This window comes from Mandrillus leucophaeus, unplaced genomic scaffold, assembly GCF_000951045.1.
Source record: "Mandrillus leucophaeus isolate KB7577 unplaced genomic scaffold, Mleu.le_1.0 Scaffold192, whole genome shotgun sequence".
Taxonomy (NCBI): Eukaryota; Metazoa; Chordata; class Mammalia; order Primates; family Cercopithecidae; genus Mandrillus; species Mandrillus leucophaeus.
Window position 1 is genome coordinate 308,586 of NW_012101943.1, and position 25,539 is coordinate 334,124.

Below are 25,539 nucleotides of genomic sequence, written 5' to 3' on the forward strand. Positions count from 1 at the left end.
GAGGCTGCAGTGAGCTGTGATTACACCACTGCACTCCAGCCCGGGTGACAGACCCCGTTTAAAAAACAAAACAAACAAAAAAACCCACTAAAAGATTGCCAATCATAGATGTCAGTTTTTGAGAGGAAAGTTGTTGGTAGGCAAACCTTTAATTTTGGGCAAGAATAAAAACAAGTTGATTTTAAGGTTTCTCTGGCTGTATGAACATTTCTTCCAAAGGACATGGTCAGAAATCTCCAGGGAATTTCAAACTCTTTTCTAGGGAGAGTCCGGTTCTTCTGGTATAGACTGGCACCCCGGAACCATCGTCAGTGCAACATGGCTTCCTCTTTCATTCCTCCTTCACCAGCTCTGTACTGCCGCCTGCCAGGTGCCAAGAAGGGCGCTGATGCAGATCCGCGAGTAACCAAGACACCATCCCCTGCCTGGGAGAGCTGTGCTGCTCCATCCTCACTGCAGTCCCACACTCTCTCAAATGGACCCTTCAAGATTGTGGCAGCCCTTATTGCTGCACTATCAGGATTGTGAACCTAGAACAGCACATTCAATTCCTCTCAAATCAGTTTCTCAACATCATCCTTTAACCTCTTAGCAGGATTGAGGGAGTTTCTTTCTGGTCATTAGGCAGGTTGTGGGACTCACTTAAACCAAGCAGCAAAGAGGTTAATTGACCAGGTTTGTGTTGTTATTTATATGCCATGTAAACACCCAGCTGGTCCTGGCCTTTACATTTGGCCATATCTCAGCAGGGATCACAGGATGAACTTGACACTTGTGAGACTTCCCAGAGAGTTCTTGAGATTGGGAACACATTCTTTTGAAGTGTGTCATCTGCTTCAATCTATTCTTTAGGCCAAATCCTAATAATCACACCTGTCCTCCTTATAAAAGTCCAATTGTGGATGAGGCAATTTTTCCTCTTTCTGTCCGAAGAAGCGATTATTATCTTTAAAAAAAGGCAGTCTTATAAGAGGCAAGTTCAAATACAGATTAAAATAATAATAATACTTAGCATTTCCACTCCACCTTTCATCTACAGAGCTCAAAGTACTTGGCAAACATTAATTAATTCTCAAAACAGCCTTATGAGGTGAGTAGGGGTATTATCTTTATAATAATATATAAATACTGGCTGGTTCATGAAAGCAACCACTTAAAAGGGACAATACTACAGGATTAGTTTCAGAAACAGTCTTCTCACCTGGTCTAGACTTCATAATTTTGGGTAACACATTTGGGAGTGCCAAATTTCCTAATAATACGACATCCTGGAGTGAACATATATATCCTTTCAAAGTGATGTCTCTAGTGGTTTAAGGCAGTCTTATCTATTTGAAGGAACTTTTTAATGTTAAAAAATTATAATTGCGGGTTGTTCACTCAAAACGATGTCAGTCTACACATGAAAGGATTCTAAACTGTCCTAGTGCATAAAGTTTAGTGGTGAGAGTCTGGGATTCTATTTCAAGTGTATTTGCACTTGAAGGGGTTGTGACAATTTCAAGGTTTTATGTTTTTACTCATCGATTTAAATTTTGAGCATGTCACAAATCACAGTTCCATGACTTGTCAAAATGGGTACCAGCCAGAACTTCTGTCTCATCACCAAAGATGAAAAATACCAAGACCGAGTAAAAGCTGACCAGGAATGCATGAAATTGGCTCCTGAATGAATCATACAAAAAGGTGGTCTATTTTTATTTGGTATCCTTTTCTTCCTTTGTCTCCTGTCATGACCTCCCTTAGCAAATAGAATAGTATTCCATTTTCCAGTTGCTAACCTGAATTCCCCAGAGCTGATTTCTGAGCACAGCACCGTCAGTGAAGCCCACTACATGTGGGCTATGTCCTGTCATAGCTTTGATTCCATCTGTGCTTATTTTTCCTGAAGACAATGCTCGTCTATGCAAAATTGTACTGGCTTCTTGATCCTGAAAAATTAATTATTCGGGTTAATAGAAATTATACTTTTTCTATCCTAAACTCGCCCCGCATCGAAATTACCTTGCATCCAGGAAGCCCTCAGTAAACATTAATTCAGGATTTTCTTTGTTTTGTTGAAGTGTAAAAACATCCCCAGACTCTGGCTGAAACCATTGTTTATTGTCTTGGTTGGGTAAATCCTCTATTTTAAAATTGTATTTGTTGCTCCGAATTTTTTACTAATTAATCCTAGTTTGTGAATTGGTCCACTTGATCATGGAAGAAACCTTATATACCACTTAACTATGCAGTATTGATCCGCTAAATCTATCTGCTTGCCTCTGTCAATGGCTTCACTTAGCAGCCTCAAGAGAGAAAACCTGGTTTTGGTCTCATAGCTTTGGTTGAGCTGATGATCTCCAATCTCCAAAGTGGGATAAACCAGATTCCTTCACTGTGTTTATCTTGGCCCGCCATGTCTCTTTAAGGAGAAAATGGTCCAAATAAAGTGCTTCCTCTGTGTATTTTGACAGGAAACACTACTAATATGCTTTCCTTTTGTTGTGTGCCTTTCTCCTTTCTCCCAAAGTTGTTTAAATATTTTCAGTACAATGACATATTTATTAATCCACTACTCTCTGCATGGGGCATGAAATGATTGGTTCTTTTGTAAAGCCCTCTTAGAAAAGGTGGTTTCTCCAGTGAGAGTTAATAATATTACCACTATTCATGTAAAAAAATGCTGAGACAATCTCTTAAAAATGGAACACATTTATCTAAAACAGCTGGTAAAGAAAGCACGCAGGCCCAGCCAGAGGCGGCGAGGTCAGAGGTCAGGGTTAACACCGATCTCGGTGGAACTTTGAAGCTGACATTTTACAGATTATATGTGTCTCAGTGCACAGTGGGCATGGCATATAAATTGGACTTAGAGGCCCCTATTTGTTCTCTGCATTTTTATGAGCCCACAGAGCTCTTCTTTGAAGCAGCATACATAGAAAATAAAAACTCATTTTAATGTTGTAGAACTATTTACAATAAATCACATTTACATCCTGCCTTTTCCTAAGTATAAGATCTCTCTCTCTGTCTGTCTGTCACAGACACACACACACACACACACACACACACACACACACAAGCATACACACACATTCATGGAGTCTATTTCCCAACCTGGGTAGCTTATTTTTCACCTTACAATATTGTAAACCTAGCTTCCTGTCTCTCCTTGCCTTGACTTAGGAATCAGATCAGAGATGCAGCTATATTTAGTACCACAAGGACACCTTTTGTAAGTCATGTGAGGTGATTCAGCTAGAACGAGCACTCTTCACTCCCAGGACAATCCCCTGATACTATAAAATGCTTGCTATAGCATGGCACTTCAGCATTAGAAGAAAGCATCTGATTTCAAAGAGATTGAGTTCCACTCTGGAACTAATTATATCATTCGTTTTATGGATTTTTTTTAAGTTGCTAGGTGTTTTAACTGGAGAAGACTGGCGACTGAGAGAGAAACGTACTGGCAGAGATTCTGCCATGGGCACTTTAGCCACCTAATTAATTTTCAATAAAAACTCACAATAGTTAATTTGCTCTGGACCCCAATGTAAATCAAACTGAGACAAATAGGTTAAAATTAGAAATGTGTGATGGAAACCATGTTTATGGTCAAAATTACCTTTCACCCTGGAAATAACACAGATTGACAGGGAAAGAAAATGAGACCACACAGGTTTTTGTTCAAAGAGACTCTTAAGTGAATTAAATATTTTATTAAGGGGAAACCTGGACCAAAAAAAAAAAGTATCCAGGATCTATGAAATGATGTTATTTTAATAAAAAGTGAAGTTTTAAAAAGAGTTACCTTAAAAAATTAAGACATCACTTTCATTGTACAAAGTTGCCTGGTACCCCCTTTTATTTTTTTTCCCAGGTTTAACATGATGTAGGGTATAATAGTAAAAATACTATAAAGTTATTAAGTTCCTGGGTCTAAGTTGGCAGACATACCCACCCAGCGCCACAGTCCTTCAGCTCCTATGTTCCAAAACATTACTTTCCAACATCGAGTAATCATTTCTACTTTTACGAGAACACAGACATAGATTTTTTATGATTTTATAATTATACTTCAATCCTCCAATTAAAATGCCAAGACAATATAGATATCTTTGGCCCAGTCTATTGGACAAATATTATTATTAAAGTTCCCTCCAGGACTTTATATTTGCAAAATATTTTATGGGCTTTAATCGTTTTAAATGGCCTTAACTTTGCCCATTTTCTACATGCCTCTCTGTTATTGCTCAGGCAACCATTTCGTTTTAACCCACAAACTACTCATGTGATGCAAGGTGAAATAAGCTAATTTTTTAACATATTGGAATGTTAGTCTCAGTGATTGTTAGCTCTTTCCTCATCCTTTGCTGAACATGGCAATTTAAACCACCCCTGGATTCTATTTTTATTTCACTTTTGCCAAGTTCACAAAGTAAATTCCCTCTTTCCCACTCAATCTGGCTTTTCTTCCTGCCCCAAAGGAATGATGTTGTCACTGTGATGTCTTCTAATGCACTATAAATGCCGTGATGAATTGGAGGCAGACTGGTTTCTTCTGAGTGGGAGTCCATTATCCTGTCAGAGTGTTCCTTTCCTGTAACTTAATTTTTATTGTAACAAATGACTAAGTACCAAAAAATGAAACAATGTGATGGGCCGATCTAAAGTGGCCTTCCTCTGATGGTAAGCGGAGCGGAGTGACAATTGTTTGCAGCTGCTTTCCAGAGGGCTCTCTGATGACATTCACTACCCAAATTGGAGTTATCAAAAGCATTTTCTGGGCATTTATGGAAGATCTTCATTCACACTGACTGACTAACGATACCAATATAAATAAAATGCTTTGCAGAAGAGGTCATGTTAAGAATAAGAGTGGAAGAGACAGATTCTCAAACCTGGCTGCACATAAGAATCACCTGGAAATCTTGTGAAACTGAAATTCAGGGGCTCAGCTCCTATCAAAGAAGATACCTGTTGAGTCTGCTGAGGTGGGACCTAGGAATAAGCATTTTAAACAAGCATCTCTGCTAAATCTGTTGAAGCAGTCACACACATTACACTGTGAGAAGCACTAGCCTAGAGCTCTGGTCAATTAATCTTTTCAATAAATCTCCACTGCACACTTGACCTTTATTTTATAACAAAGCATTTTTTTTTTCCTGCTTGGATTTCTAACTAGCGTAGTTCACTCAAATCCTAGTTCCAATTTGAATACGATCTGTTCACAGTTGGTCCATTTTCCCCTTATTTGTTTTACAGATGAATAACCAACATGTCTGAAAGGTTAAAATCATCCGTTACAGATGATGTGAGAATATTAATCTGGAATCCATCAATCCCCAGAAATCCAGTAAATTTGGCGTATAAGTGACCAAGCCTTTATCTGGACCAGGGAGTTCACAGATGTCACCATATTCCCAAATGGGTCTGTGACCCAGAAAAGATTAAGGACCAGTATCCTGGAAGTGAACAAATTTGGCCTCATTCATGCAAAACTTCTGTATCAAATAAATGGTTTCAATGTCTAAATGGTATAACTGATTACATGTCTAAATAATATAACTGATATTAAGGTTCTAGCTTTACAGGTGATTAACATTTTACAATGAAAATAAAGCTAATTTCAACCCTTCCGAAATATTAGAATGTTGTTTGATATTTGAAGTTTAATATGTAGTGTAATTGCATTGTCCCAGAAGCACTGAAACTACTCTCCTAAGAAACATTTAGGAGCAAAGGACAGAATCACTAGGTTTTACCTCTATGGGTTTAAATGGAGTCTATTTTGGAGGCAGAGTGAAACTGAATAAATTCTAGAAAATCATGGAATCTCAGCATCAATTCTTCCATCTATTAAATATTTATTGAGGACCCATCAAGAAAAATAAAAACTATCATATGTTTATTGGAAGCTGAGGCTAGCAGATTTGTGAAATATCCCAGGTTCATCTAAACATATGCACACCCGTGAATTGTTATGGTGGCATTCTGTAGCCATTAAACTTTCAGTTGGAATAATTTCAGTAAATCATAGTTAACTTTATCAATCCATGTAAACTGTAAGAACAAAAGGATGATTTTTTTTCTTAAAAAATGTTTGAACATCACTTAGTTAAAAGGCTGGATGAGAGTGGGAGATCATTGTTGGGGAAAGAAGCAAAATAATAGGTTCGTGAGTAAAACCACAAATCCTTTAATCTATTGATTTCCACAGAAATAATGCTAACCTTTGTGGATAATCACAAAACATGAAATGAAAGACATGTCAAAGAAATATCAAATATTCTGGCTGTACCTAAATAACTTCTGGTAGGAAGACAAGATGTACTTTAAGGGATTTCCAAGTATTTCATTTTAATCACAAACCTTGAGGTGTTAAAGGGGTTCATGAGGTCTCAACTCATTGTCAACTAATTATCTTTAAGTTGTTGTCAGCACATTCTAATTATTATGCTCCTGTCAGCTCCACCACTGGGGGTGCACAATCCTAGAGTAATCAGTTCCAAAAACAATACCACCACCACCAACAAAAAAACCAAACAAACCAACAAACCCAGGGATGACTTACCTGGCTGCTGCTTAGTTTGCTAAACTAAACCATTGTCGTCACCAACACACACATGCACATGCAAAAAGCTTTTAGGAACTTTCATCTTTTTAAAAGGGCAAGGGAAAAAATCAATAAAGTGGTGGCCTGGCCAGCAGTAGGGAATAGTTGAAGCAGCATGGGTGGCTGAGCTGTATGAGAAACAGATGTAAGCTCTCTGGGAATTGGGCAGGCATTTCTCTTTACAGCCAAATCAACCAGCCAATAGAAGGCAATTAATGTCCCTACCATCGGTCACCCACCCATTCCCAAAAAGATTATTTGGTGTGGCTGCTGAGGCCAAGAGCAGAAAGGGGCATCCACCCAGCTGGAGAACATATGATTTGGGCTCACACTTCACCCAAGTCATATTCTTAAATATGATTTATTTCGAGGTCTGAATCAGCAGGGAAGGACTCTCTTGCTGTTCTGACTTGGCACATTCTACCATCAGACAAGTCTAAATTCATCTGTTGCCATTTACATCCATATCTTTTTTAAAAAATTTATTTTTCTTGGCCTAGGAATCCTTTTAGAGTTGTTAAAAGACACGGACCTGACACAAAAGGATTCTTGCTGGTGTAGAGTTAGGGGTTACAGAGTTAAGGATTTTGAATGATTCAACTCCTTTGGAAAACCGGCAGTTTCTCATAAAGATAAACAGGCATCCACCCTACAACTCAGCAATTCCAGTCCTAGGTATTACCTGAGAGAAATCAAAAGATATGTCCACAGAAATAATCATTTAAGAATATTCAGAGCAGCACTGGGCATGGTAGCTCACGCCTATAATGCCAGCACTTTGGGAGGCCGAGGCAGGTGAATCATGGGGTCAGGAGTATATGACCAGCCTGGCCAACATAGTGAAACCCGTCTCTACTAAAAATACAAGCTGGGCGTCGCGGTGGGCACCTTTAATACCAGCTACTTGGGAGGCTGAGGCAGGAGAATCGCTTGAACCTGGGAAGTGGAGGTTGCAGTGAGCCAAGATCGGCACTACTGCACTCCAGCCCAGTGACAGAGTGAGACTCTGTCTAAAAAAAAAAAAAAAAAAGAACATTCAGAGCAGCATTAGCAGCATTACTCATAATAGCTCCAAACTGGAAACAGCCCAGACGTCCATTCACAGTAGAAAGGAAGGATAACCAAGTTGCATATTCATATGACAAAACACTACTCAGCAATAAAAAAGAATGAACTACAGATACACAGCATGATACAGAATCTCAAAAGCCTCGTGGTGATCAAAAGAAGCTGGATATAAACGAATACAAGCAGTATGATTCATTTATATGACAAATGGGCAAAATTAATCTACAGTGAGAGATGACAGAAGTCAGAAAGAAGTTGCCTTTGGCAAGGGGATAATTGAGTGGGAAGGGACACAAAGAAACTTTTTGGGGTGATGGGAATAGTCTATATCTTGTTTTGAATCATGATTATGTTTGTGAATACAGCAGACAAAATGCATGGAGCTGAACACCTAAGATCTGTACATGGCATTGTATGTAAATCATGTCTCAAGGTTTTTAAAAATTGAAAAGCGAAGGATTTTTCTAAACCCAGATGATGCAACAGAAAAAAAAATGAGGAAATCAAAAAATAGGGAAAATGGGGGGGAGGGGAAGTGGATGATGCTGGGGAAAACCAAATTAATTAAGGATAAGGATACATATGTATGTATGTAGAAATACCCAGCCATCTACCTAAGATTTTCTCGAGTGCTTACTAAAGGCCTAACATTGTGTTAATCACTTAAATATACATTATCTCATTTAATCTTCTTTTTCTTTGACCATCCAGTCCACAGAATTGGATTAATCATATTCGTTGGTTCATGACATATTCTCATCATTAGTCCATTTGTGGCTAGTTTACTAGTTTCATTTAGTTGACTACTTATTTTTGTTCATTATATGTGTTCACAAGCCCGCCGCTCCATCACAAACTAGCACCTTGACTATAACCAGTTGTCTCCCTATTTGATCCTCTCTCCCTCCCATTCTCCCTTATTCCCTCTCATTCAAAGTAATCATCACCCTGGACCTTGTGTTTATCATTCTTTTTCTTTTTTGCATATGATTCTATTGCTGCTGTATGAACTCGTAAACATATAGACTTCAATGTTATTTAGCTTTAACTTTATGAAAAAATATGCTATATATAATCTTTGGAGATTAATTTTTTCCTTTAATATTATATTGCTAAGATTCATTTATATTATTGTGTGTTTCTGTATCATTTAATCTTTACTACAACCTTGTAAAATTGGTGTTACTGTCCACATTTATGGAAGATAAAGTTGAGGCTCAGAGAAGTTGATTAATATGCCTAAGAACACACAGCTAGGAAGGGGCAGAGGCAAGATTCAAAGCTGGATCTCTTAACCAATATACTACACTGCCTTCTCAATTCTATTGCCAATTATCTATGGCCATATATCTATCTATACCTATTTGTATCCATAGCCATTGCTGTACATATTTATATATAAGCATAAATATCTCCAGGTAATGGAATACAAAATAATCAGCCAAGTTCATCTAATTATGCATTGTTATACCCTGGTAGAGAAATATGAACACATGCCTATAACTTCAAGGGTCAAGTCCTCTAAAATTTAGGATATACAAGCAGGTAATGTCTAAGGAAAAGCATCTGAAGTCAGAGTAGTGTGGGTGTGTGTATGCACGCGCACATGCAGTTTCTGGAGAATGTCTAAGAACAACATCCTTATTTTATTTAATCTCATATGCTAAAAGGGCAAATGCATGGGCATTGTTTAACTGAGTCCTTGCTCTGCACCTTATAACTGTATACCAGAGGCCATGGAAACTGGATCGCCCTCTCAGGATGCCGTTACAGCCAAGCAGAATCTCATTAAAAATCAATTCCTCAGGTCCATAAAGCCAGTTTATTTTATCTTCCTGGAGTGCCTGCTGCTAGCAGTTACACAGTTCCATTGTGTGGCAGTCTTGTCTGTTAAGAACATTGCACAAAACGGCTATTTAAAGATTTTCCATTTTTATGTTAAACTTTATAATTTTACAGTAGTTTAAGTTTACAGGGTTTGCTTTTCAAGCTTAGGGTATCTTGTTACATGGGTTGGAAGTAGCATTGCCAGTCCTAAGGTTCCACTAATTAAATATTTGCCGTTATAAACTAGATGTTGTCCAATGTGAATGTGCAGATTTAATTGGGCAGCAGGGCTCCAGAGCTAAGAAAGCCTGATTTGGCCGATTTCAGCAATTTCTCGTTCATTGCCGCTTTCTGACTGTTGAATTGTGCCTAGGGCCTTCACTAGTAGTAACACAAAAATCAGCTAGGGAATTTGCTCTTTGCGGTAACCCTAATTCAACTATCTCCAAATATCTTAGAAATCAATATCAGCCAAATTTTATAAATGGGGAGTTGAAAGCACATAGAGATTTAGTGACCTGTACAGGTCACCCTGAATGAGCAACACAGGCAGAAGAAATTGGAGAGGCTACTCTGGCCCCATCTGGAATCTTTTAACTCTTTTGACCCCCTTCAGCGGGCTTCAGGGCTCACTGATTTCAAAGATCAGTGACCTTTTTGGGATAGTGCTTGGCAGTGAAACAGAGAGGGTTGAATTCCTTAGATTTTGGCTACTGTGGTCCATGACGCAGTTTGAGTTTGTTTTTTAGAAGCGTCTATGCTGTTAGTGAGGAGAGTAAGGAGGGATGGGGAATGGTGTGTTGGGCTGGGGTTGAAATAGAAAGATGTTTAAGTGATCTTAAAACACAGTCACCCAGTGTTCCTTCCCTACCACGTGTTGGGGACTAGCATAAGCATGTCATTACATTTTATTTTAAAGGTTAGAAGTTGACATTAGAAGGAAACAAATCCAAAACAATCCTCAACATAACCTTTTTCAAATTCTCAGTGGAAAATAACAGGGTTATCCTCTGTTACGAACCCTTGCAATTTTGACAATTGCATTTCTCCTCAAGAAACCATCCCAGGCGGGTGCGGTGGCTCATGTCTGTAATCTCAGCACTTTGAGAAGCCAAGGTCGGCGGATTGCTGGAACCCAGGAGTTTGAGACCAGCTTGGGCAACATATTGAAACCCTGTCTCTACAAAAAATACAAAAATTAGCCAGGCATGGTGGTGAGCAGCTGCAGTCCTAGTTACTTGGGAGGTTGTGGTGGGAGAATCTCTTGAGTCTGGAAGGCGGAAGCTGCAGTGAGCCAAGATCATGCCATTGCACTCCAGCCTGTGTGACAGAGCATGACCTTGTCTCAAAAAACAAAAACCCTCGCTTTACAGAGGAGACACAGAACATGAAATAACTTTTCCAGGTCACATACTTAGGTATTGGCAGAAAACGGACCATCACTCAGGATCACCACCTTCCAAGGCAGTGCTTCTCTCTGTCACCCCTCTGCCACTAAGAGCACCTTTAATAAGCCCCACACCAAATCGTCTTTGAAGTTAGAGTCATTTTAGTCTGGGCTTGAAAACATAAAACTGAAATATTGCTACATTACTGTACAGTGCTAATGTTTGCTTAGGGTGAGACTGGGCTAGGAGAATAAGATCTAGGGAGAGCTCCAAATAAGAGCCCCCAGCCAGGTGCAGTGGCTCATACCTGTAATCCCAGCACTCTGGAAGGATGAGGTAGGAGGATCACTTGAGGTGAGGAGTTCGAGACCAGTCTGGTCAACATAGCAAAACCCCGTCTCTACTAAGAATACAAAAATTAGCCAAGCATGGTGGTGTGCGCCTGTAATCCTAGCTGCTCCGGAGGCTGAGGCAGGAGAATCACTTGAACCTGGGAGGCAGAGGTTGCAGTGAGCTGAGATTACCCCCAAGAATGTGAAAAGGGATTCTCCAAGAGGGAGAAAGAGTTTTAAAGACTACTGAAGCTTTTAGAAAAATTATAGGTCCTTGGCTGGACACGGTGGCTCATGCTTGTAATCCCAGCACTCCGGGAGGCTGAGGTGGGTGGATAACTTGAGGTCAGGGGTTCGAGACTAGACTGGCCAATGTGGTGAAACCCTGACTCTACTAAAAATACAAAAATTAGCCGGGTGTGGTGGCGTGCGCCTGTAATCCCAGCTACTCAGGAGGCTGAGGCAGGAAAGTTGCTTGAACCTGGGAGGCAGAGGTTGCAGTGAGCTGAGATTGTGCCACTGAACTCCAGCCTGGGCAACAGAGCGAGACTCCATCTCCAAAAACCAACAAATAAATAAATAAATAAAAATTATAGGTTCAGAAAGTATGCAGTGATAAATAGCCCCTGAAGCTGCATAAAGCAAGAAAGTAAGAACATTTTTAAAAGCAAGGAACTTCTGAAGGTGCATAAAAAGTAAAGTGCATTGCAGGCAACCATAGGAAAATCATTCATGAGCCTCCGAATCAGTGGCTTGACTCGGCACTGAAACATGGACCTTCAGCAAAGACAGATGGAAACTTGTTTTACAAAGGACCAAGAGAGGAATTGTCTTATAAGAATGTGTAGCTAGAAATGGCTTTATATGCCTGATTTATCTATATGCCTGCTACTGCACTTATTTGTGTACATTTTATGCTAATAGAGGCCCTAAAACTGATGTAAGAATCTGTGTACACTAAAAAAAATTCTGATTCCCCGAGCTTTGCTGAAACAGAGCCTAGGGAGGGAGATGAGGAGATGGGGATGGGTGATGGGGAACAAGAAACACAGTTTTTGAAGGAAAAGCAAAAACTTCATTCCTTGGGCGGGATGGTAGAGGGTGGCGTTGAAGGGAGTCTTCAACCACGCGAAGTCTAAACAGACTGGGAGGCTTTTATTTGGAACTCTCCTTTGGCAACGTTTTATCACAGCATGGTTTCCATTCTTGGCGGAGAAAAGGACCTGGAGGCTACAGAACTGGCTCAGTCTTCACTCTGACAATACGTTCATAATAATGGAAGACATCTTTTCCCTATAACTTTGAAAAACATGAAAGCAGATATTGGCTCTGAGTATGTCTGATAGTCTAACTTTATTTCCTGTCAACAGAAATAACTGTGATTTATATGTGGTCATCAACTTTACACACTCACAGACAATTCAGATTGAGAGAGTACAGCGGGATGTAATGCTCGGAGCCGTGATGTATGCCTATCCAGCAAAGCTTCCCGGTCCAAGGAGACCTCGGGGACTGAGAAAGACTCTTTAATATTCTCACTCTTCTGACACTCTATCCCCAAGTGCATCCTTCCAGTGAGGTATATTATATGGGCTTCAGATGAACTACATGTCAGCTTTGATCTCTGAGCCCCTCACCTACCTTTCTTGTGATCCTGAAGGTTGGTTGGACTGAATCCAATAATTATAGCGAGATGCTGAAGGCTGACGAGCTGATTCATGTTGGCATCCAGTACACTGTTTTATTCTTTTAGTATTCGTTTACATCAGAGGAGTGAGAGCATTTTAAAAATTACATTTTCTTCTCAGAATGGATTGATAGCGCAGGCAGTGGAAATTGAGTGAATACACCTTTTCAGTTAATGCTATCTTATGTCATCTGGTTTTGAATTCAAAAGCATTTTTTCCACCGTCCTGTTGTTATACTGTATAATTTATTGAATTTAAGACATCTAGAATCATAAGATGCACCATTACTTAATGTACCACTAAGAAAGAAAATGTTGCCAATTAAAATATCACCTAATAATTTTTTACATTTAAGTTTTTTGTACTTTATCCTTATTAAAAGGGTTCTTTTATATTTGTTTAGATAGATTTTTCTTATGTATCATGCTTCTGCTGACATGACAAGAAAAATATATTTAAAATAAACTAAGGTTTATTTTGGCTAAGATTTTCCTAAAATTCCTTCATGTTCAGAGTCCAACTCTTCAGAATCCCTTAGAGACAGAATCTTCAATGTCTATGTTATTGTACACAATGCAGTGTTTTACCCCAAAATATGACAATACTGCACAATGACAACTACATCCTGACCATTACCTGGCTGACAGCGAGTCTAAGTGCCAGCAATTGTAAAATGACATGGATTGTGAGAAGCCAAGACTTTGAGATACATCCTGATTTTAGAAATGTTAAAATGTAGGGGGGAAAGTGCAGCTTAGAATGGAAGAAATATTTGTTTTGGTATTAAAGAATGGTATCAGATTCGCTTACACACAATTTAAAAATAGTTTACAAAAATTTGGATTTCTGGCCAGGTGCGATGGCTCACACTTGTAACCCCAGCACTTTGGGGGGCCGAGGCGGGCGGGTCACCTGAGGTCAGGAGTTCGAGACCAGCCTGGCCAACATGGTGAAACCCCGGCTCTACTAAAAACACAAAAAATTAGGTGGGCATGGTGGTGCATGCCTGTAATCCCAGCCACTTGGGAGATGAGGCAGAAGACTCGCTTGAACCCAGGAGGCGGAGGTTACAGAGAGCCGAGATCATACCATTGCACTCCAACCTGGGTGACAGGGCAAGACTCTGCCCCCCACCAAAAAAAATTTATTTCTTATGTTCAATATCAACCTCAGAAAAGTAGGCAAAGTTTAAATCATTCCCACCTAAAGCTTTTTGCTTTGATTGAATGACGTTCCAGTATAAGCAATTCAAAGCAATTCATAGAATGCTAACTGGGCATACTTAATTTCACTTCTAGAAATACTCTGGAGGCTTTCTGCTCCAGAAAGAAGTGACTATTGTGAGTGTATCAGTCAGTCCATTAAGCTGTGAGTCAGTTTCATACAGTTCCTGGGAAAGGCATCTGCCAATATTTATCGGTCTTCCACTTAAAAAAAAAATACAGTTTCAAAAGTAAAAAGACATATTCTTTGTATTTGGCAAAGCCATTTGGTGGCAAGAAGAAAAGTGGCAGTCTTTTCCATTTTTTGTGCCTGTGTTTATGACAAAGTAAATGACGTGTACTTTTCCAACGTTAGAGCCAAGAATTTTTTCTTTATGACATAGTGGTAAAACTAACACATTTGTGAAAAAGTTTTTTTGGAGAAAAAAGGGAAATTTGTAGTAACCACTAGAATTATATTGCAGAAAATATTGTTATTTGAATAAAAATTAAATTTTTTTGATCACTTAATCGGAATGTATAGAAAGTCACATCATTATCATAAAATTTATAAACATCCAAACTTTATTTACTCTCAGGAACTTTAATTAATTAATTAATTAATTAATTAATTTTTATTTAAGTTTTAAGTTCAGGGGTGCACGTGCAGGTTTGTTACATAGGTAAACTCACGTTATGGGGGTTTGTTGTACATTTCATCACCCAGGTATTAAGCCTAGTACCCGTTAGTTATTTTTCCTGATCTTCTCACTCCTCCCACCCTCCACCCTCTGATGGGCCCCAGTGTGTGTTGTTCGCCTCTATGCGTCCATGTGTTCTCATCCTTTAGCTTTCACTTATAAGTGAGAACGTGCGGTATTTGGTTTTCTGAGGAGCTTTAATTTTTATAGCTACTATTTCACATGCACGTATACAATCACTTAAGAGCAGATTTTTTTTTTTTTTTTTTTTTTACTGTTATTTGCATTAGACCCAAAGGTAATTAAATGCTGGTGATTCTGTCTATGTCCAGTGGAGGGCAGTAGCGCACATCTTTAGAAACGGGATTCTCATTACAGATTGGACCGACATCAACCTGAGAAATCATACACTGCGTTCCGTGTCTCTGCAGTCAGGCTCCGGCCACCGGCCCCGTCAGGGGCACCAAGGCCACGGAGAGGTGACTTCAGGGGCCCAGGTGGCAAGAGTTGAATCCTTTTCTCAGTTCTGTAGAACGTCCTTCCCCAGCACCCGGGTGTACAGCGCAGGAAAAATGCAAGACTCTATGACATGCAAAGGGGCTGGCACGGAGCCTACTGCTTGGCTGCTGAGTTTACCTTTGGTAGTAAATTTGAGGAAATGTGGCTAAAATATACTTATTCCCTTCCCAAGATTTCTGTCTTGGGGTTAATTTCTACTTAGATTGCATGGCCTCCCGCTTTCTGCTCTGATGAAAGACAATGAGGTTGGGCACGGTGGCTCACACCTGTAATCCCAGCACTTTGGGAGGCCAAGGCAGGAGGACCATTTGAGGCCAGGGATTCGAGACCAGCTCGGTCAACGGAGTAAGACCCCTGTCTCCACAAACATTTTTTAAAAAGAAAAAAGACAATGAGGAGATGTCATGGCTTTGGTGCTATGGGTATCCAGTGATACAAAAGCCACCTCTCCACACTAGCAGTGGCCAGGGTTTTGCCTCCTTCATACAGTGTCTATACTCACCAAAACTGCAAGGAGACTTACCTGCAGGGGCGCCTGTGTTCTTTTGAACTTTCCATTAAAATGAAGTGTACTGGGCAGTAGTTCACCTAATGTCATTTTTGTTTTTCAACTTAAAGAAAACACATTTTAAAATTATCCAAATTTCTTAATGAGGTTGCAAATGCTTAGGAATGAATTATTCTAACCTTGTGCATTACTTGAGTCCATAGAAGCACTGGATGCAACACAGAAAAAAGTACATTCTAAAGGTATGATGTGATGGCTCACACCTGTAATCCTAGCACTTAGGGAGACTGAGGAGGGAGGACTGCATAAGGAGTTGAAGGCCAACGAGTCCCACATAGCAAGACCCTGTCTCTATAAAAAAATTTAAAAATTAGTTGGGTGTGATGTCACATGCATGTAGTTCATTCTACTCGGGAGGCTGAGGTGGGAGGATCACTTGGGCCCAGGAGGTCATGGCTGCAGTGAGCTGTGATTGCATCACTGCACTGCAGCCTGGGTGGCAGAGCAAGACCCTGTCTCAAAAAACAAAAACACAAACAAGTAAAGGTGTCATGAAAGTGTAAGTCTTAGACTCCCTGCCCACATTTTCATCAGCACAGAGTAAATCCCCCAGACTGTTATTATTTTATCAGTGCTAAAGGGTGTATAACAAAGTATGCACAACTTAAGGAATAATAGCAAGATGGACACTAGTGTACCCACCTCCCACAGTATTACCAGTACTTTGATACACCTGTTTGCTCTCCCTGCCGCCACTCACCCCTTCTCTCCCAGGGGTAACCACTCTCCTAAATTGTTATCTTTTCTGTGTTTTTCATTATAGTATGAATTTCTCTGTATTCTGTTCCATTGGTCTACTTGTCTACCCTACACTAAAATCACCCTGTCCAAGTCACTAAAGCTTTCCAATTAAGTCTTCATTTCTCGTAGGTCAAGTGAAATCCCCCTCCACCTTCTCACACCTTCAACTCCAGTTCTTTTTCAGGGCTGTCTTGACTATTCTTGTTCCTTCACAGATTTAGTCTTAACATTCATGATTAATCATTATTTTCATAAAAACTAAAAGAAAATTAGAGGATGAGAAGTTGACTCCTTTAGCGAGCGTCTCAGTCGCCCAACCTGGTTTAAATTCTGGCTCTCCTTACTACCTGTGCTGCCTTAGACTAGTAATTTAACCTCTCTGAAGTTGGCTTCCTCATCTGTGAAATGCAGTTAATATTAGTACCTACTTCATAGGATTGTTGTGAGGAATACAATGTGATAGGCAAAGCACTTAGAACATTGCCTGGAAAGTGCTCAACAAATGGCAGCTATTTGTTTTGTCATTGCTGACTTGAATAGCCAGGGAGCTTCTGAAGTCACACTGCCCTCAGCTGGAATCCTGGCTGTCCCCAACCAGCTGCATAACACTGGACCAATTTCTTTCTCTCTCCAAACCTCTGTTTCTGAATTTGCGTAATGGGGATAATATTAGGGGTGTTTAAAGATGACATGAGTAAACCAAGGGAAATCACTTAGTGTGATGTCTGGTAAGCTGTATGTGCTCAACAGAATTTTAAGTAGGTTTCTTTCTTCTTCCTTTTTTTTTTTTTTTTGAGACAGAGTCTCAGTGTCTCAGTCTGTTAACCAGGCTAGTGTGCAATGGCGTGGTCTAGGCTCACTGCAACCTCCACCTCCCAGGTTCAAGCGATTCTCCTGCCTCAGACTCCTGAGTAGCTGGGACTACAGGCATGCGCCACCACAGCCGGCTAGTTTTTGTATTTTCAGTAGAGACAGGTTTTCACCATGTCGGCCAGGCTGGTCTCGATCTTCTGACCTCAGGTGATCCACCCTCCTCGGCCTCCCAAAGTGCTGGGATTACAGGCATGAGCCATCACGCCTGGCCCATAGATTTCATTTTTAAAGTGAATTGCATCTTAAGGCTAAAAATGGTCTGCACCCTTGCTTCTGAGTATCTACAAAAACACTTGCCTGGGAGTCATTGAAAAAGAATGCTGGCAGTAAAAAAAGTTGATAAAATCACCTCTTGTGATCTTGCAACTTTTCTTTGTTTTCAGCTATCGGAGGTGCAGGGAGGAGAAACTGTTCCTTACTCAGGGCTGGATTCTCTTTCCTGGGTCCCTCCTCTGGTTCCACAGCCTGCTTTACTGGCTGAGGGCAGACAATGCAAAGCCATGTCTTAACTTGTTTTCCAGAATCAGAGGAAAGTTTAACATAACAAAATTTTATAGCTCCTGCCCAGTAACATATATTACTTAAAAAAAAAAATACCTTTCCCTTATCATGCATTATTCTTTTACATGTACATTTTTCCTGACGTATTGAAGTAATATTCTGCGGTTTGCTATGAGTTGGAGGTTTATGGCCCTTCTGTGGCAGATCAGACCAAACATAATTCATTCATAGCTACTTAGTGCTCAGGGAAATAAACCCCTGAACTTAAATAACTATGGTGTGACCTCTGTAAAATATTATTTATGGCTTTAAAACTACTATTATGTAGATATCAAGATGTGCCAAATGCTATAAACCAAACACCAGCCAGCAAATGGGACAACTACTATTCCATTTATTTTCTTCCTTCCTTTCTGGATATTTCTCTGCAAATACTACTTTCATTTAAATGGATTCTGGGGTAATTACCTGGCAGGGGAAAGCAATGTTTATTTACATTTTATTATAGAATATTACAGTAAGTAAAAAATTCTCTTTCACAAAGAAGCACCACAAAAATGTGAACATTCATTAACATACTGGAGTTTAATAGGAAAGATATTGATTACTTTTGAGCATAAAGTAACTATCCTCACTATCAGTGAACTAATGTAACCCATCTGCTATTCATTTCTGCAAATTAATTTATGGAGGAAAACCTGACTGTATGTTTAAGTTATCCAGATGGGATACGTTGAGCATTTCCATGCTGTTAAGAATATATGTGCATTCTCAGCTCTCTTTAAGATTTTCAATGTTTAGAGTGCCATCTCTGCATCTTACATTATTAGATGCAGCTCTGCATCCAATAATTTCCTGAATTATTTTCTATGCATTCATCTATATTGTAAGAAATAAAATGTTCAGTGGTAAGAAAGTAGTGGAGTCATTGGTTTCCTAGTTGTCATTCAACACATGTTTGAGGACCCATCATGTGCTCGTTATGGTACTTGGCACTGGCAATAATAAGGATGAATGAGAAAAAAATTATCAGCTCTCGTGGGACTAGCAGCCTGAATATGGAGATAGATAAATGAATAATCAGCTTCTAGGCACATGGAAAATGCTCCAGAAAGAAATGGAGTGAGTACCAAGAGAGGACTAGCATAAGGACAGGGTGTGGGAGAGGCAAAGAAGACTTGCAAAGAACTTCACAGAGGATGAAAATACGGAGTCAAGTCTTAAGGAAGAATGAATGAGTAGATTCTGGTGGTCAGGTGGAGGAGCAAGACCAGCATAAGCAAAGACACAGAGGTTAGGGCCTCTTCAAATCATTCAATACGGCTGGAATTCGGTGGGGTGTTGGAGGAAAAGTGGATGAAGACTTAGAACGAGGCCAACCATGAAGGTGTGTATGTCCTGCTGAGGAGTTTACTTTCTCCTGTAGGCTGTAGGTAGACATGAGCGATTTTGCATTGAGGGGTAACATGATGAGACTTGTTTTGTGTAGCTCATTGTGGCTGTGATGTGGAAAATAAACTGGAGCCCGGGAAGGAGGCTTCTCCAACTTTCAGAAGAGAAATAGCAAAGCCCTGGGCCAGGGAAGTGATAAGAGAATTGACTGAAAGTGCATTTGGAATATAGAAGCAACGGGATCTGATAACTAGGTTGATTCTAAGAGGAAACAGAAAGGAAGAAGTCAGGGAGGAAATTCAGGGGTCCTTGAGTGGATACAGGAGTCATTTTCAGCATCTGATGCTATTCTTGGAAGGATGAGTTTGGAGAAGTGGCCGATGAAGTTAGTATGGCCCACACAGAAGTTTTGGTACCTATAGGGAGGGCATTCAGATGTGTTCAAGAGGTTTTTGGAAATGTGAGTTTGGAAAGAAGTTAGGGTTGGAGACACAGATTATGCCACTTATATGTATGATGTTCAGTAATGTTCTTAAAGATACATGAAAGGGAATATATGAGCTAATTAGCTCATCTAAGTAAAACTTAAGACCACAATTCAGTTGTTTGTAAACTACATTGAAATAACAGATAAGCCTTCATCCTTCAAGACCTGTAGGAAAAAACAAAAAGAATAGAAACTGTTTTACATGCTGTCACTTAGCATGAATAGGAAATGTTTCCTTTCCCATTTTGGATTCTTTAACAAAAATTGGAGATGTCTTTTACTTATTAAAATAACAAGAATTAATCAGGTCTTCCTTTGAAAATACTCATAGTCCATTCCAATGATTGTCATTGCCTCATCCAGAAGTTACGCTTCCTATTTTTTTTAGAACATTACTTACTTTTATAGAGTTCTGTACAAAACTGAGCAAAATATAAAGGAATGTATTTCTACCTCATTGGTCTTGATGACTTTCTAACACTTCATGCATTTTGATGGATAAGATTAATGAGACCACGTAGTGTTAAGCACCTCGGACTTTCAGAACAAAGGCCTTTTAGAAGAACAAAGTATCATTATTAATGACACATCATTTACAGTTTTCATCGGTAATGTAAGGTTTCAGCCACTATAATAGGAACTTAGTTAAGAGCTCAATGTAGAGGGCAAGGCTATTAGCTAAGGTTCTTGACAGTAATACCTTTTGCTTCTAAAGAAAAAGATAAATCACACTCAAATTGATCAAAAAGACAAGCCAAGGGGTTCAGAAAGAGGTGAGCCACCATTCGCTTACTAAATTTCTCAAAGGCCTTGTCATCAATGAGTCCTGGTGGTGAGCCCTGCCCTCATCATGGGTTTCCTTTGCTGCCAATCCCTTGCCTTCTAGGTATCCTGCTTCTCCAGAAAAATGCCTCATGCTTCAGACCTAATCTTTCCCTTTATTCTCCTCTCCTGTCTCCCTACAACCCCCAAAGTTTATGTTGGGTTTCATTGCCACAGGATTTTTCTCTGTCCTAAGTGAACTTGGACAACAAAGTACATTAAATAAAGGAATGCTGGTGTGCTCTGGTAACCTAATTGACATGAGTACCGCTAATGACGGCAATCTTAATGCAAGGTGGCAAAGCAGTGGGGACACATTTTTTCCTGAATACGCATTGTCAGTGTATTGTATTGCTAACAATCAGGTAAATAATGGAGGATGCCTGTGTACATAGCATCAACACTATTAGAAAAATTGGCAAATTCCTGATGAACTGCTGCTCTGATGTAAGAATCTCTTTGGGACCTTAATATACTTCAGGCTCATGAAGACCTTCTTAATGACTCTTTTAAAACTACTCTGTTTTGGTTGGAGGAGACTTAAGAGACATTCTCTTGGGGAAAAAAGTTAAAGTTAATTTTTTTTTAAAAATTGCCATCTAAAGTCAGCCAGCTCTGTTTTAGGTAGAGAGAAAAAAGTCTGGTACACAAAGAAATGTCCAATAAAAATAACAGAAGAGGGAATTTTTTTTTTTTTTTTTTAAGACAGAGTCTCACTCTGTCACCCAGGCTGGAGTGCAGTGGCATGATCTCGGCTTACTGCAACCTCTGGCTCTCAGGTTCAAGCAATTCTCCTGCCTCACCCTCCTGAGTAGCAGTCACTACAGGCGCCCACCACCACGCCTGGCTGATTTTTGTATTTTTAGTAGAGGCGGGGTTTTACCATGTTGGCCAGGCTGGTCTCGAACTCCTGACCTCAACTGATCCATCCACCTCGGCCTCCCAAAGTGCTGGGATTACAGGCATGAGCCACCACGCCTGGCCGGGAATTTACTTTTTAATTACGTATATGCCCTTGGACTTCTTATATCCAAGGGCATATAGGGAACTAGTTGATGACCTTGCAGCTCTACCAGCAGCTCTGAGAGTTAACTCAAGATTGTTGAGATCTCCCATGACAGGAAGACGGCAACAGATTTTAAGTAAGGTAGAAAGGGTTTTGATTATATATTATGAAGTGGTATTTGCTCTAAAGGAAATTCCAGACTTTTAGTCTGTCTCTGAATTTTAATAATTACATAGGCCAGGTTTGGTGGCTCACACCTGTAATCCCAGTACTTTGGGAGGCCAAGGAGGGCAGATCATTTGAGGTCAGAAGTTCAAGACCAGCCTGACCAACATGGTGAAACCCCATCTCTACTAAAAGTACAAAAAAATTAGCTGGGCATGGTGGTGTGTACCTGTAATCTCAGCTATTTGGGAGGCTGAGACATGAGAATCTCTTGAACCCGGGAAACGGAGGTTGCAGTCAGCCAAGGTCACATTATAGCACTCCAGCCTGGGCAACACAGTGAGACTCTGTCTCAAAAATAATAACAATAATGATTTTATACTGAGCAAATTGGTTAGTTGATTTGATTGTGGAGATACCCGGAAAATCTTTCGTGTCATATTACTGTTTTAATTTTTTTAACCATCTGAGGAAATACAGTGACATATTACTGTTTTAGGAGCTCTCACCAACTACTTTACTTTCTCTTTTGTGCTTTTATTTTACAAAGTTAGGTCAAAGCTCATTTCCAGTCCAATTGTTGAGGTTCACTCTTTTCTATCTCACTTCCCGAAGATACCTCCAGCCAGGGAACATTTACTGGGCAACAAGGGAATTCAGGCCAACAAGAAGCCTGAGACACCAGACAAAAGGCTACAGCACAAGGGATCATTGCAGGAAAATGTATCCCACTTCAGTTTTAAAGTTTCTGCTGCTTTGAAGTCCAAAATATCCAATAAATAATTGCAATTTATAATTCAAGTAAAATGCAGAAGACTACTATGATCACATTCTTTAATAACTTTTAACACTACAAAAAATTTTAAATTGACATTTATTAAATTCAAACAGTATTTGAGGACTATCTAGTTTATATACATGTTGAGGTTGATAAAGTTCAAATTCTGTTTTAGGAAGTCAACAATGAATTGAGTTCATTTTAACTGAATGTTATTATAAAAGATGGTTTTCTTGCTGCAGTGTAAATCTGCTATTAAGAAATTAGCAAAGTGGCTAGTGCTGTTTGTGCCTTTAAGATCATAGTTCAAAAGAATCAAGCAAAGTCGATAACAAAGGTAAGACAAACATAACCTTTATTCTCTCTCAAAAACCCGGAGAACAGGGCCTGGAACCACATTCATTAATTTAATCAGAATCAGAATACTTTAACTTTCATAGCCTCATTTAACATTTTATAGCAATATACTGATCATTCTAAAAATAACAAAATACATGTTGCTCTCAGCTACATAGTAAAAAATGTAGTAAATTCTCCTACCCAAAATAGAGGAGGGCTGGGCTAGTGAGCTGCTCAAACATTTGTAACAAATAAAAATTTCTCTATGTACATATAATGATCATATTTTCATAGCCTAAAATCACCATACAAAATCTAATAATAAAATTGTGTCATGTTCAGGAGTTGGGAGGCCAACACATTGAATTAACAAAGTGTTTTTGGTATATGCAAATAATGGGATAGAATATCTTGATTCAGGATTGTCCCAGAAGTTCTAAGGCAGATGTCAATGACATGCACATTGTTCATTGTTCAGTAATTTTCAAAGACTAGAATAAACTATGTAAACTATTCAATACAATTCAATATTACTTAACTGCTAAAAAAAATACTTCAAGATCTTGCACTGCTTTAAGTGAATGAGTATAATCAAATTAATAATTGGAAAACAGCTTAATAGCAGGCACTGAAGAATTCTGACAAATACCAAATAACTGTTTGCGTTTACAAATAAACTGGTAAGATGATATCACAAAGGGGTTTTTTTAAAAGTTATTTTGCCATACAAGGTTTTTTAAAAATAAAACGATTGCTTCTTAGAATAACTTTAAACATATTGATTGATGTTAGTCAATCAAAATCAATTGAATGATTTTAGTTGAGTTTTAACGTCATCTCAAAGGTTCAAATAATCTTAAGATTCTAGTTTACATAAAAGACTATATATGCCTTAGCACTGATTCAAATATGATTACTAGGAATCAACAGATTTCATTTGAAAAGATAAATTTTTTTCCAGATACAAGGGAAAAGGTATGAAGCCCTTTCTAAACACACACACACACACACACACACACACACGCACACTAAATGATAAAGAAGATTGAGCTAGGAGACATAGATGTGACTTTAGGGAACTTACTTTCCCTCGAAGATCTCTTCCAGCTGTCTGATTCTACGTTAAAGCATTTCCTCTGAACTGTACAAACTGGCCTCACATTTTCGAGTTTCTACACAGTACCTGGCAAAGTTTGCCTGTTTGCTTTTATACCAAAATACTAAAATATTAAATGAATAACATAAACCCTGTCCTACAACTCTGTATGCCAACTAGTTTTCCCGAGATAGTGATTTTTTAAAAATTCATTCCACAAGTCATCAAGAGCTTCCTACGTTCAAGGCAGAGTGCCAGACCAAACCTGGAACATCATGGTTGTCACTGCCCCTGGGAACAAATTACTATCCAAAAAAGTGAACTCAGTTGACTGCTTCAGGCCCAACCTGGTTCAGGGTCGTGATTCCCAAATTTGAGGGAGTATGGGACTCTCCAGAGGAGTTTGTTAAAACACAGCTTCGAGGGTCTCATCCCAGCCTTACTGTGACTGAATCTCTGGTTGGTGTCTCCTAATCTACCTGCATATTTAACAAGCATGTTCTCCCTCACGCTTCCACATCTCTGCAGGTAATTTGTGGGCCTCACTCTCCATTCCAACCCACTCCCCTCACCAAAGAAAAGAAAACCACAGTATTGTAGTGGCAAAAGCTCTAGACTCAAGAGTCAGGAGTCACTTGCAGCTGCCTGATCTTAGTTACTTCATATTGCTAGGTCTCTCAATCTCTTCCTCTGATAGGGGTTGAACAGGAGTCTCCATAGGGATCCCTTCCATTCTCAAACTTGAAGAACCTCACATGGCAACTCGGTGTCGTGAAGGAGGTGGGAAGAGTTTGCAATGATGTTTCACTCTGCAGTCAACATCCCTCCCCGCGGCAAGACAGTCTAGCGAGCCCCCCAAGAGCAAGGGGGTAATTCCCTTCTCTGATCCCCTCATTCACAAAGGGAGGAAAAGCGAGGAGAGGTTGGAATTGGGCCAGGGGCGAGGAGGAGATGCCAGAAGAAGCTCGAAAGAGTTTTGGCAAGAAGCAGGAAGGATCCCTGGAAAGCTGGAATCACTCCTCGTCGTCGTCGTCCTGGTCCTGGTAGCGAATGTAGACGATCAGCATGACAAAGCCAGTGAGGATGCAGAGGGAGCCGACGACCAGGTAGGCGATGCCGAGGAAGGGGTTCTTGCCACCCATCCACGAGATGCTGCTGAAGATGAGGAGCTTGTGGCCGCCGAACGCGCGCACCGGGTAGTTGTAGGTGATGTTGACGCGGTAGGCGCCCCGCGGCAGCCCGGCCGAATAGTTGCCCTGGCGGATGCGCGCATACAGCTTGCGGAACGTGGGCAGCGCCGCCGTGCGCATCCACACCACGAAGTCCTGGTTGATGAAACCGGTGTTGTTGGGGTCGGGGCTGAGCTCGTAGACCGGCCGGCGCCAGTTGGGCGGGGGCGCCGTGCCCTGGAAGGCCAGCGCCAGGCTGCCGTTGACCAGCGGTGGGTT

At 40.0% G+C, this 25,539-nt stretch overlaps 2 protein-coding genes across 2 annotated transcripts in view; one reads left to right on the forward strand and one right to left on the reverse strand.

Moving 5' to 3' along the window:
* The window catches only part of PRKCH (protein kinase C, eta), a 370,064-nt gene that overhangs the window by 70,478 nt on the left and 274,047 nt on the right, over positions 1-25,539 (forward strand). The window lies entirely within an intron of this gene.
* On the reverse strand, positions 22,799-25,536 carry TMEM30B (transmembrane protein 30B; the record flags this gene model as incomplete). The annotated part of the gene is made up of 1 exon (XM_011978324.1): positions 22,799-25,536. A coding segment is annotated over one exon (432 nt), but the record flags the coding sequence as incomplete, so codon positions are not given.